The sequence below is a fragment of the Pteropus medius genome, unplaced genomic scaffold, assembly GCF_902729225.1.
Source record: "Pteropus medius unplaced genomic scaffold, Ma_sr-lr_union100, whole genome shotgun sequence".
NCBI lineage: Eukaryota > Metazoa > Chordata > Mammalia > Chiroptera > Pteropodidae > Pteropus > Pteropus medius.
Window position 1 is genome coordinate 3,648,320 of NW_024346065.1, and position 13,502 is coordinate 3,661,821.

Consider the following 13,502-nt stretch of genomic DNA (forward strand, 5'->3'; position numbering starts at 1 on the left):
GTCATCTTCTGTTCTTTCACTGTGTGAAAGTTAAAAAACAAAACCAAAATTTAAAAAAATGCTTTTTTGTTGTTAAGTTAGAAACCACACACCTCATTCATATCCAGATTACCCATCCCCAGTCCCCTCGTTCATGTTCTGCCTCAGTACTCAGAGCAAGTGGCTAGGAGTGGATCAGGTTGTTGGTTAAAAAGATCTTTAGGCCCAAATGAAACCCACTTTCTTCCAAACAGAGTGCCCTAATAGTTGGCCCACACTTGTAGATGGTCAATGGAGAGACCAAGGAGGCTGAAGGAAGAGCCCTTTGCTTTCCTAGCCTGCCTGCAATCCCGCCACAGCCATGCCTCTTATCCAGACCAGAGTTCTGCTGGCCTCGACACCTGCTAATGTATTACTTTTATTAAGATGATCAGGAACAGTTGTGCAGACCGTGCACTGCACAAGCATACCACATTTGTGAGGGTGCTCGTCACACCATCAATATTATACGTTTATCACAATAATTCCTGATAAATGACAATAAAAGTCTTCTTCTAACAGAAGCAGCATATTATGACAATTTTCTAACAGATGGAAATAAAGTGTCTTGAGTAAGGGGCATCTATTGCTATTTCTACAGAGGCATCATAAGAGGTAATGACAGCCTAGCTTAGAAGAGTCAATAGAGAGGGAAGCAGATGTAGACTTAAAAGGACTATTGACAAATGCGACAGCTTAGCCATGCCCTGGCAGGGAGCTGAAGAAGAGTGCTGACGGCAGCCAACCCAGCTGCTCAGGGCTGCTACCACCCAGATGCCTCAGCAGCTGCATCTGGTCTGGAGGTTGCTGCTTAAGCCCCGGCTTTCCTCCATCGGCATCAGTGGGCAAGCCTTCAATTCCACACTTGGACAGTGCCCACCTCACCTCTGAAAACTGATCACTTTGCACAGCTCCCTAAGCAACGACGGGTAGGGAGAGGAGAAAATAGAAGGGTCTGGAACAGCCCTTGGACTGCATACCCTGGAGCCCAGTTCTCAAAGAGGCCTGAGTGGGCATCTTGTCTCTGCAGAGATGGGGGAGTAGAGGTGGGAATATAACCTTTTGCCGCTGGAAGACGCAGAGCGGGTGGATGGAGCTATTGCCTCCCAACACCCTTGAACCCAGCAAGGATTGCAAACTCGGATCCTGTATCAGTCAGGTAAATGAGTCAAGTGGGTGGAGAGGAGCAATAGGGAGCTGAGGGGACTGTGGCAAAGTGTATTCAAAAGCTCCACCCAGAGGGACAGCTGCTCCTCACAATGGTAGTGTCAGGCAGGAGTGCAAATTCCATATGGCCTGATCTTTCTATTTTTTCAAGAGAAGCTGAATTCAGATTTTTTTGTGTAACCTCGAAATTTTTAAATATTACCAACTAACTAAAAGTGCCAACAACCACACCAAGCAGGTCAGATAAAACGTGTCCTGAGCCAGACTCAGCTTGGGGGCTGACAGTTTGCAGCTTCTGCTCTCGAACCACATGATCTCTCAGCAGGGAACTGGAGGGGAACAGACTGCCAGGTGTGGGGGAGAGGAAGGGAAGGTGTCTCCCAGAGGCTCTGTGAGAATGGGTGGGTTTGGGAGCCCTGGGGGCTTCCATCCAGCCCTAGGGAAGGAAGATCTGGTTTGACAGAGATCCTGTAGGTTGTCCGCATCATAGAACGCCAGAAATGTTCTCATGCACCCCCCACCCCCCACCCAAGTTCTCTTCCCAACAGGTAACAGGAGGCAGATAAGTCAGACTCTAAGCCCTCTTGGTTCCATATCACCCCACTGTGGGTCCATAATCAGAGTGCGCACAACTTTCTAAACCCGGTTATACAAGCCTGCATCGGCTGGAGCTGGCAGCCTCCTTAGTTAGGTTTGTTACCCACAGTGTAAGACAGTGTCTTATGTCGTGGTGTGTGTGATGTGTGTGTGTGTGTGTGTGTTTAAGCATATTTTCCTGTGCTTATGAAATGTTTTAATTATACAGTGTTTTGAAACATGCCTGTTTTACCTAACAGTATATCGTAAACACTTCCTCACATTACCTGGTATTCTTCCAGAGAGTCATTTTTAACGGCTAAAGTGTTTTCCATCCTACAGACAATCGGAATTTACTTAGCCCATCCCCTATTGTAGAATTTTCCAATGTTTTCATAGGAATTTCCAATGTTTTCAGTATAAGCCATCACTCTGAGATGAATATTTTTTAAACTAAGTCTCTGCACATATCTATAATTATTGCCATAAGATATTAAGTTTCCGGAAGTGGGATGATTAGGTCAAAGGTGTGCACATTTTTAAGGCTTTTGATACATAATGACACATTGCTTTCCAGAAAAGTAAGGCCAGTTTATGATCTCACCAGTAGGGTAGGGAAAGATCCAATCTCACAGCTAGTGCCAACACTGGCTATTGATACACACACACACACACACACACGCGCGCGCGCACATACTCATATAAATTATTTTATATATACATATATGGTAAATGAAGAGTGTTAGCTCTCTAATATATATTTAATCATCAGTGAAATTGAACACATTTTCATATTTGTGTACTTTAAATTTTCCTCTTCAAAGGACCCCTTCCCTGTCATTTTGAGCTTGCTTATTGAGCTCACATTCGGGCCCCAGGCTCTCCCCGGGCTTTCCTCTTTGTGGACTGGGGAGCTCTGGGTTTCTGGCCTGAGCTCTCTCACCGCCAGGGTCCTCTCAGGCCTGGCCTCCAGGGCAGTCCCTGTGAGGACAAGGCACATCTTCCGGCACGTCTTCCCAGGGGAATCCCTGCTCCCTTGCCTCCCCCAACTAGCTAGGCCTGCCCCCAGGGCCCCTTCCCACAGAGACCTTGGTGCCCCTGGAGCTGACTGCGGCTGCCCTCTGGGTAGGTGTGGGTGAGCAGAGGACAAGCCTGACTGCTGCCTTTTCTCTCAGGGTCCCGGTCAAGGAAGTACTCCCTGGCATCATTAAGCAAGGGGTTAATTGTTTAGAGTCTCAGGGCCAGGACACCGCTGGGAACTTCCTGCTCGGAGTGGGGATCTGCAGAGGGTCTGCCAAGAACCCCCTCGCTTCCCAGGTAAGCTGCTTAGGACGCAGAGTGGTGTGAGGGGCTTTCTTCTGCTCATTCTCATCCTTTCTGTCTACACCCTCCACAAACCCATTTTGCCAGGCACCCTGCCAGCCGTCCCCTCCCACTCTGCTCCTTGGGTCTGCCTTTGCTGCATTCCCATCCCCTTTCCAGCCTGTCACACAGTTGCCGTCTGTGTACCGCCCACCTTCTCTTTGCAGAGGGAGAAATGCTGCCCAAACAGCACCCAGTTCTCTCCGGGGATGCAGCTGTGGTCAGCTTGTATGACGGGCAGTAGAGCATCCAGACCCCTGTGTGAGCACACACGTGCAAAATATGAGTCAGTGCACCCACATCAGGTCGTAGAGACCCCCAGCAAGGACAGGCACCTTGGCTGCCCTGGCCTCATGTCCTGTCTTTCTTCCCCATCCCTGGCATTCCTTAGCACATCCTCCTTTGCTCTCTGGCCAGCTGCAGCTAAGCTCCCCCACCCCAATATTTTAGTATGAAAAATTTTAAACATCCAGAAAAGTTGAAAGAATTGTGCAGTGAATGCTCGTACACCCACCCCTATTATTTGTATAAAATTCTACCAAAATACACAGTATATCTGCTTTGTCATCTATCCATCCATCGCTGTACTTTTCGACTTGGCCTTTCTGGTCCCTGTCTTGCAGGCATGGACGTTCAGCGACCATCTCATCCAGCAGCAGGAGAAGTGCCTGACTGCCACCTCCACCTCCATCTCCCCCGGGTCCCCTGTCATACTGCAGGCGTGCAATCCAAGAGAAGGCAGGCAGGTAAGCCTCCTTGAGGGCCCCTGGGCCAAGATGGCCAGCAGCCCCAGGGGCGGCAGCTCTTGGCAAGGGAGCCCTAGGTTGAGACATATAGATTCAAATCCTCCAGAGTGAGGACCTGCGAGGGCCTCAGTCAATATCTAAGTCAAGTCTGTTACTTACAAGAAAGTACTTCTTCAGGTAGATATTTGTTAAATGTCCATTCTGCTAGCCTGTGAGCTGCATGAGGGCAGGGAGTATTTGTTGACACCTCGCCCCTGACAACCACCACAGCAAAATGTGCTAGCTTTTACCGAGAGCTGAGCCTGTGTTAGGAGATTTACATAGATCATCTCAGCTAATCCTGCCAGCAACCCAATGGTGTGGGCCTTCATACTATCCCTGAGGATACCGAGGCTTGCTGCATTTAAGAAATGTATGTCAGGTCACATAGCTGGGAAGGGGTGGAGCTGGGATTCAAACGTAGGTCAGTGTGACGCCTAAGCCCACAGTCGAAACCCAGCACATAGTAGATGCTCAGTAAATATTTCTTGACTGCTGGCTGACTGGAGAATTGAGATCCAGACACAGGGATTTCCAAGTCATGCCAGCCTCACACGAGCACTGCCTTTTCCATTTATCAAATACTGTCATCCACCCTGACTCCATTAATTCTGGGAGACAGGTCAGGCCCACTTGTCAAGGAAGAAACTGATGCTCAGAGAGATGAAGTCTCTCGCTTAGGGTGCATAGCAGCCAGTGACAGAGTCAGCCGCCTCCCTCCTGTGCCACTCCCTTCCTGACTGCAATAGCTGCCCCTCTGCTCAGGGGTTGGGATACAAAGGCCAGAGGTCTGCTGCCGTTCTTCCTCTGCCCGCCCCTTCTCAGTAGCCCTTCCTGTGCCTGACTTGGCCAGCCTGCAGGGCAGCGCAAGGGGCAAGTGGGCCGCCTGGCTCTGATTCAGCCTGCAGGCTTCTTCTACCACTCTGTTCACACAGCTGAGATTTGTGTGCCGTGGCCTGCTTGTTGGACCCGCCGGACACCTCTGAAGTACTTTCTGCTTTTGAGGGGGCAGCTGGTCCTGCCCTCCCCCAGGCTGCCTGCCCTCTGTCCTTGCCTACAGTGAGGGAGTCTTCCAGGTCCCAGAGCATGGACCTCTCTGAAGGTCAAGTCTTGAGCCCACTCCTCCTCCTCCGTGTTGAGGCCGGAGCTGGTAGCTCCCACGGCAGCCACCATTCAAAACTTCTCCGGGGCCGAAGCATCCGTTTTCCCCTTCATTTCCATCCAGCCTGAGGGGCTCATAGGGCTCCCGTGTCCCCACTCATTCTGCTCCTACAAGTCCTGCCAGGCCCCCCGCAGCGCCCTGGGCAGCTGCGTCCCCGAGGACAGGATGAGCAGCTCTCTCCTGCAGGTGTGATAGAGTCAGCAGGTCCCAGCTTCATCACTCCATTCACCTCTCTGAGCCTCAGTCTCCTCACTTATAAAATTAGGGCCTCCCTCCCCTGCCTGCCTTGCAAGGAGTCTGCAAAAGCCAAGACTGTGGAGATGGGACAGTACTGTGAGGGGACAGTAGTTCTCTGGCCAGGCCCAGAACTGAGTGGCTGGGTGAGTCAGGAGGCCCTGAGACTGTGCCTGATGGCACTGGAAGTGAGGATCCTGTGATTCCGGAAGCATCTCCTAATGATTGGGTCCTTCATTCATTCATGCATGCATTTGTTCTTCATAAAACTGTATTGGGTGTCCACTTGTGCCAGGGAATGTGCATCTCATGTTGGCCGCAGGGATGAAAGAAGGACGGAGTCCAGCAGTGCTTAGCTCAGAAGAGTGGGGCCAGCCCCTCCCAGTAGGGTCAGAGACTAGAAGAACAGGGGGCCCAAAGGCCCTGTCTCACCCACTATCCCTGACCTTCAGGCCAGGAACCCCTCTCTGCTTGGTCCACATGGCCCAGAGAGGCTGGATCTCAGCCTCTCACCTCACAGCCCTGCATGCCCAAGGGGAATCCAGGCTTCACAGCCCCCACCTTCCACGTTGTGTGCACATCTCAGGTTGGTTCCCTTCTCTGCTTACCTCCCTTCTGCCTGCAGCTCAGCTCCCTTCTCTTAGCTGCTCCTCCCCGTCGGAGCCCTCTGGGCTCCATCTACGTGGTCATGAGCATTTCCTACTTCTTAAGGAGGACAAGATGAATATAAGAAGAGGGGAGATGGATGCATGGGTAGGAAATAGGAAAGAAACCTAAAATAGACCTATCTAGCTATTTATTCTTCCCTGAGCCTTGAATCCTGGGTTCTAGGCTCTCATATGTTTTAAGTGTTCCGAACCATCCTCCATCCTCCATCCAAACTGTTCTACGTGAACAACTCTTCTTACCCTCGTCAAGCCTGGGGAAGGAGAGGCACCAGGAGGTGAAGGCACTGAACCGGGAGCCCCTTCATAACTCTGATAAGGGACTCAAGTGTCCCCACCGTCTGGCTGGCCTCGTTCTTCCTCTCTGCAGAGATGACAGCTAGTTCCCACTAAAGAGTGTAGGTAACGAACTAGCTGCACAGTTCTAGGCCAGGGCAGAAGTTTAGAGCTGCAGGAAGAAGAAATCTTGTTTGAAGGAATAAAAGATTCACCTAGTCCAGAACTCAAACTCAGGTGTCTACAGGGAGCAGGTGGGGAAGGTCAGGCGGGACTCAGGTGACTGTGATAACAGCCCATTTACAACGGAGAGCAGCTTATCAGCCCCAACCAGCTGAAATCACAAAAGAAATCGTGCCATGTCTGAAAGGAAGCTGCAAGTACAGATTTTTATGTGGCAATTAAGCCAAATTTTAAATAAACACTGTGCAGGCCAAACAAAATACATCTCTGGGTTAGAGTCAACCCATGGGCCTCTGATCTAGAGAGTAACTTCATGCCAAACTGCAGAACAAGAGTGCATCAGGAGGCCCGGGCTTCAAGCTTGTGTGGGGTTGGGAAGCCTCTTGTGTAAGGGACAGACTGTCGAAACAAGGATATGTCTTAGGTATATACAGGGCCCCTAGGTATATGCAGGGCCATTTACATACATGTGCAATGAAGGTTCAAACGTTATTATTATTTTTAATCACTGTTTTCTCATTGCCCTCCTTCCCTGCCTCTCCCCTCAGAGATGGAGGAGAAAAGCCTCTTTCATTCAGCATTCAGTCAGCGGCCTTTGCCTGGAGGCCAAGCCCGCCCAGCTGGTGACCAGCAAGTGCCAGGCCGATGCCCCGGCCCAGCAATGGCAGCTGTTGCCGCACACATGACGGTAGCCCAGGGGCCTCCTGTACCTTTTGCATGAGACTTTGGGATTGGAAGGGGGTTAGGGTGGGGGAGTGTAAAGCGGGCTGTTTCCATCTCCTTACATTTCTGCCGGAATCATCAGCAAACACCCCTGCCGCGAGACACCATTCTCCAAAGCTTGTACAGGGAGGGCGCAGAGGGGCATGCCCGATGCCCTGGCTGCCGTCCTGGCCTCACCCCGGGAGAGGAGAAAGTCAGGATGCTGGGCCGCTGCTGCGCACACACTGGGCAGATGCCCACACCCTTTGTCCCCTCCCTTCGCCTTTCTGGGGGCTCAGGCAGTGGTTTGGGTACCCTCCGCTTGTTGGCTGGGGAGAGCAAGGACAGAAGCCCACACAGGGGCCCCTCTGTGTCACGGGGCCTGCCCATGAGATCAGGCATGAAAAGAGAACGTGGGCCGCGTGGACGGGGTTGCTGAGGCCGGGGGGAGAGGGGCAGCCTGCAGGGCAGGTGGGGACCCAGGAGGTGAGAAGCTCAGTGGCCTGTCCCAGGCAGGTGCTGAGTTGGGTGTGGGAGGAATGGGATTTGGGACAAAGGATGGCTGATTTGCAGAAGGACATGGACAGAAGAGCAGCAAAGACCCAAAGAGTGGGTCTCTTCGCTGGGACCTAATCCCCCTGTGGCACTAACCCCAGGGCACTGTGCCTCCGGTCTTGTGTTCTGGTCCCCAAGTTCTTAGCAAGAGGCTGCAGGGTGACCTTCCGGGGCAGCCTTGGGGCACAGTTTATTAAACAGACCCCACTTCTGTTTGGCCATGTGTCAGGCCAAGACCTCTCCCTTGGGCCTTACTGACCTGCTGGTGCCCTGTACCTCCTGCCTGAGCCCACCGTGAGTACCCCATAAGGACAGGCAGCCACCATGTGCCACTGAGCAGCCCTGTCCTTGTTCGTAGCTTTTGTCTTCTCAAAAGCCTTTGTCTTGGTGGAGTAGGGGAGGCTGGTAAGAACGGGACCTCCTTTCTGGAGCTTTGACACTCCCTGAATCATTAGAGAGTAAGTCATCCAGGCTAAGCCCCATCCTCACCCCTTCCCACTACAGGAGGGAGGCCCTCGAGGGTCAGTCACTACAGTGGACGGGTCTCTGGTTGATGGCTTCTGTTTGTGTAGAGAGCTCCCAGTTCCTTCTCACAGCCACTGGGCCTCTTTCCCCCTACCCCATGGCCTGGTCTTGGAACCACTTCTGTTATTCCCCACGTTTCTCTTCCCCCACCCCACTGGCTCAGGCAGTATGATCTTGAGCGAAAGACTGGTGGTACCAGGACCCCTGGAGGTCTCCCTCCCAAAGCAAACCAGCCTGGGATCCCTAGGGAGTTCATGGATTCCAGAGGTCCTCGGAATCTCCTGAAATAGCCTCCTAAATAGTGCACGTGTGCATATATACATTTTCCCGGGGAGAAGGTCCATGGATTTCTCCAGCTTTTTATAGAGGTCCTGATCCCCAAAGGATCTGAACCTCTGCTCTGGATTGGATCTACCATCCACCTGAGCTGCCATGCCCTATCTCCCTCCCCGGTGTGCCTAAACTGCTGTCACCTGCTCCCTCCATGCAGCCCTTGAGGTCAGGAGCTAAGGGTTCCTGGTCTGCAGCAATCCCCCCGGAGGATTCCCATGGGTTTCCTCTGACCTCCTGGCTCACCGGCATCCTCTCAGCAGAGCTCCTGTGCCCCAGCGTGTACCCTGTGGGCTCACCAGCCTGGGGGCCACACTTTCTCTGTCCTCCGTTGTGATGTTTCATCCACAGCAATCCCGTTGTGCATGTCCACGCTGGTGGGCAGTATGGACCTTTGGGGATGGGGAGCAAGGGCTTCTCAGGTTGAATGTAAGAGGACTGCTGTTCAGAGAGCCTTAAAGAGGCTCCCGCCTTCCCTACGGTCAGACCAGGCTCAGCACTTGTCAGCCATCATTTGTGGGACTCAACTCTATTCTGTTTTTTTGCTTTTCCTCTTCTTGACCAAAGCATGTACCACTAGCTGACCCTGAGGACCTTGTCTTTATGAAACACACACCTGGAATAAAACCACTTCTTACATGTACACATGCACCAGCGCCTTCCTTTCTGACTGCAGAGTCAAGCCCTCCAGCACCACCCTCCCCTGCCTTGGAGGGAAGTTGGAGCCTCTGTTCTGAAAAAGTTAAACTGAACACCTCAAGTCTAACTCCCTCCTGTACATGATAGCTTATTCCTCTGCCTACATGTCCCATGGTACCCCAGGGGCTCCTGGATGACAGGCTGGCTGGCTTTGATCCTGGGGCAGGCTGGAACCGGAGTCCAGGCTTCTGTGACCCCATCAAGGGACACTAGGGGCTTCAAATGCTTGCCTTTCGCCAACCCTCTCTCCTTCCCTGGGCACCAGCCCCGGCCCCTCTGAACTGACCCCTCTACAACACAAAAGGCAGTGGTAAAAATGCAGGTAAGACCATCTTCCTGGGTAGAAACAGCAAAATATTGCCAGAATGACTGCTACCAGCCTAGTCTTGTTTGATCTAGTAGCAGATGCTCTGCCTAATGTTTCCATGGAAACCAATGGAAAGCCCCTGCCATTTCTGGGATCAGAAGTGAACCTACCCAGGTAAAAATAAATTCTTCAGTCCACATATGAACCGTAGTGGGCAGGCCAGTGTGAGACTAAACTTTTCCTGAACATAGTTATTGCTGTCCTTGTCTCCACCCGGTCTCAGGGCTGCTCATCTGGATTCCCCAGAATTTATGATCATACAGGCCTAAGGGGCCTGGAGCAAGGCACTGGGTGGTGAAAGTTCCAAGCACACGGTGTGGCTGCAGAGTCCAGCTTGAGCTAAGTTGGGCGAAGGCGGCAGTTTACTGCAGGTCACTCTGGCTGTAGTCTCTGTATGTCCATCCTCTCAAGGGGCACATCCTCCCTCCTGGCCAGCTGGGCGAACTTGCCACTTTCCATCTATTTTTACCCCCACTTTGGAGGACTCTGGTGATGCTGCTCCTGAAGCTCAGTCACTCTTGGTTCAAATCTACCTCTCCCCGGCCCACTTTCTCTCCCCTCACCCTTTTCCTGGAAACTATGGCTGTTAACCTTTAGCCAGCTCCTGGAGGATTCAGCAGACGCCCTTGGGCTGGCCAGTAACAACTGGCCTTACATAACCCAGCTTCAGAGTCTCCCAGAACACACTGGGGTGGGGAGGGCGGGAGGGACACTGCATGGGCCCACCTCCCATTTGTCTAGCAGAGAGGGGTTCCTCCAACCCTGGGCCTCTATAACTTGGCTTCAGTTTTCACAAAGGCTCTTTCCCGGGCCCCTCAGCCTCCCCATTTGCAGTTGGGAGAAATTACTCTGGCAAGGGCACTGTCCTCTGAGGGGTCTGGCACCCCCAGACCTGTGGGGTTTCTTCCAGCACTGAATAGGGTGTGGCCCTCTCCCACGAGGGGAGTAGGAAAGGAAACCTAAAAAAGAAAGGCTGGAGTTTATGACGTCCACAGCTTTATTTCTGACAATGTTCTCAACGTCTGCAGTATTTCTGTGTCCCCGGTGATGCTCTGAGTCAGATTTCCTCCAGAAGGAGGGAGGGGGACCCAGGCAGCTTCTCTCTTCTTAAGAGATCTTCACTGCCAGGCACTTAGCAAAGACCTCGAGGTAGAACAGGGAGACCTGGCAGCCAGGCTTAGTAAGGCAGCGGGACTGAGGACAGCCCTCTGCTGCGGAATTCAAATCCATGGAATGCAGGGAGAGGGTCATAGGAGCATAAACACCAGAGGCCCCATGGGCAGGGTCCATCCCGCTCCACCACTTACTAGCTGTGTGGTCTTGAATAATTTATTTCATCTCTCAGCCTTGGTTTCCTCACCTACGAGATGGGGCTACTCGCAGCCCTAGAGCGTTTTTGTGAGGACTGATTAATGACTGCAAAGCACATGGCCCTTTCTCTTTTCTTAATACTTAGTAAATAAGTGTCATTGCTAGTGTGTGTGTGTGTGTGTGTGTGTGTGTGTGTTCTCTTTATTTTCATTGCTGTTAAACATTTTCTGAGTGTCTGCTCATACTAAGCACTTCGCTAGGGGTGGTGACATAAATGTAAACAAGACAGAAATTCTCTCTGTCCTTAAGAACTAATATCCTAGCAGGGGAGATGGACAAATGAGCAGGCAACCATAATGCCACATGATAGGAGGTAACAGGGAAGGCCAGAGCTATTAGAGCAGCAAGGAGAGGCTTCTCTCCCAGTGGCATGGGGGCCAGGGAGTCATGATCCTTCCAGGACAGCTTGAAATGACATTCCAGGCAATGTCTGTCTCAGGCTGGTGTAAAGGGCAGGCTGGGTGAGGCCTGGGAGGTCAACTGGCCATACTAGCCCAGCTGGCAGCTCAGCGGGCCACTATGGAGTCTGGGCTTTATACCCAGTGCACACAGCTTCGTGGTGATGTAGCCCAATCTGCAATGATAGAATTCTAGAAGGAAACTATGAGAGCCATTTAAACCCGACTGATATGCCTTCTGCTTCTTGAGCCAGTGACCGTTCCTCCAGGGCCCAGTTTTCTCTGTTTGAGGAGGGCGAAAGAAAGGTGGGGCTAGCTGGCCTAGAAAACTTAGTGATTATGACCTATGAAGAATGAAAACAAATGCCCAAGAGCTGTTTTGGAAAGACTTGTTTTCTCCTTTCTCCCGGCTGAGGTTATATCTGACTCCCTCAAATTAATTTGAACACTAGGCCTGTCTTTCAACAATTTCTTTCAAATAAGTGTCTCTCAGGGTGCTTCCAGATTACCTGCTGGAATCACTTGAGGTGCTCGTAAGTGTGTATGTTCCTGGGCTCCCACCCAGACCTGCTGACTCCAACTTTCTGTATGTGTGATGAGTGCCCTGGGTGACACAGATGTACATTGAGCTTGCAACCCTCTGAAGCAGGAGGGAGAGGAAGCCATGCAGGGAGAGTTGGGATGGGCCCACACTGCGGGCCGAGTATGCTGGCACTCAGCCTCACTGTGAGAGGAAGCCAAGGAGAAGGAAGGCCACTCCCGTGCTCACTGAACTTTTCCTGGGAGCCAGATGAATGTGGGGACCAAATCTAGGAGCCAGAGTCCCAGTCAGAACCGGAACCTGAGGAGAGCAGTGGTGGCAAAATGTCCCCAGCTAGGAAACCTCCAGTTGGATGGGAAACTAGGGCTGGCAGAACCATGGTTCTGGGTCCAGAACCAGGAGGGAAGAATCTCCAAAGGTGGTTGCTTAGGGCCTCCCTGATGGGGCCTCTGGGTGAGAGGCAGCCCCTGGGCTGGCAGGTGGCTTCCTGGAAGGTGGTGGCCTGCATGCACCACAGCCCTCTTGGATAGCTGCAGAGCTCCAGGTTCCTCTGTCCACAAGGTGATAAGAAGCACCCTTGCCCCAGGATGACTGCTCACCAGAGCCTTGTTCTTCATGGGGAGAATAGGGGTTGTTAAGGTTAAATTAGGTCACAGTAAGCGGTGGGGGCAGAGAGTGGCATGGAGGATTTCTCCGGGATAGATGCTCACATCCTGCAGCCATCAGGTGGAGGGCAGGAGACTGACCTTCTCTTTCCGACGGATGCCAGGAAGGTGAGCAGGCTCTGAGCAGCAGCTGGAGCTCTTTGGGAATGGCCTTCATGTATCATGCAGACTCTTACACATCACTATGAACATCATCAAGCCCGTGATGATGTGCTGAGCACCTACCCCACAGAGGACGTGGAATGGGGTCAGAGAAGCGCTGTCAACCACCAATGGTCAAGGCCGTTCATCGCCAGACACCACACACTCAAGCCAGCCTCAGCTTCCACCCTCTGTTCTTCACCCTGCAGTTCAGCCAAACTTGACCTGCATCCTGTTTCTAGAAGTCGCTTTCTGCCTTCTCTTGTTTGTGCTTTTGCTGTTCCTTCTGCCCTCTACCTTGTCATCTCCATGGGTTGAATGCTACCCATTTTTCCAGACGAATGTGCTTTAATAAGGAAAGCTTCTCTGATCTCCCATTTGTCTGAAAGCATCACTCCACATTATTTCTTCAATGTCTTGAATGCTCCTTTTCAGCCACAGTGAGCACTTTCCTCCTCCTAATGCAGTGAAATAGTGAAATGGACTTGTTTTCTCTAGTTCTTATTTGTCTTCTTTTGTTTTCTGTTGGACTGTGGCTCATTGATAACAGGACCTATATCTGCTCCAGCTTTATATTTCCCAAAGCCACAGCACAGAGCCTGGTCCTCAGACTCACAGTAATTGTTAGCTTGCTGAATGAATGAAATAAAAGATTCTAGCTGGGGTTTTTTTTGTGTGTGTGATAAAGTATTTTTGCAGTTTGGAATTAGTGCATTGCATTCAGAAAGCATTCAATTTACATTTGTTCATTTTTCTTCTCACTTGTCTTTAAAAGCTTGG

At 51.7% G+C, this 13,502-nt stretch overlaps 1 protein-coding gene across 1 annotated transcript in view; it reads left to right on the forward strand.

Annotated features, from left to right (window-relative positions):
• The window catches only part of GALNT16 (polypeptide N-acetylgalactosaminyltransferase 16), a 73,086-nt gene extending 63,901 nt beyond the window's left edge, over positions 1-9,185 (forward strand). Inside the window, exons 13-15 of the mRNA XM_039875350.1 lie at positions 2,937-3,078; positions 3,747-3,869; positions 6,977-9,185. Of these exons, the coding sequence (XP_039731284.1) occupies positions 2,937-3,078; positions 3,747-3,869; positions 6,977-7,114 (403 nt within the window). The 3' untranslated portion in view covers positions 7,115-9,185. The remainder of the gene's footprint in view (positions 1-2,936; positions 3,079-3,746; positions 3,870-6,976) is intronic.
• Positions 9,186-13,502: the final 4,317 nt, after the last annotated feature.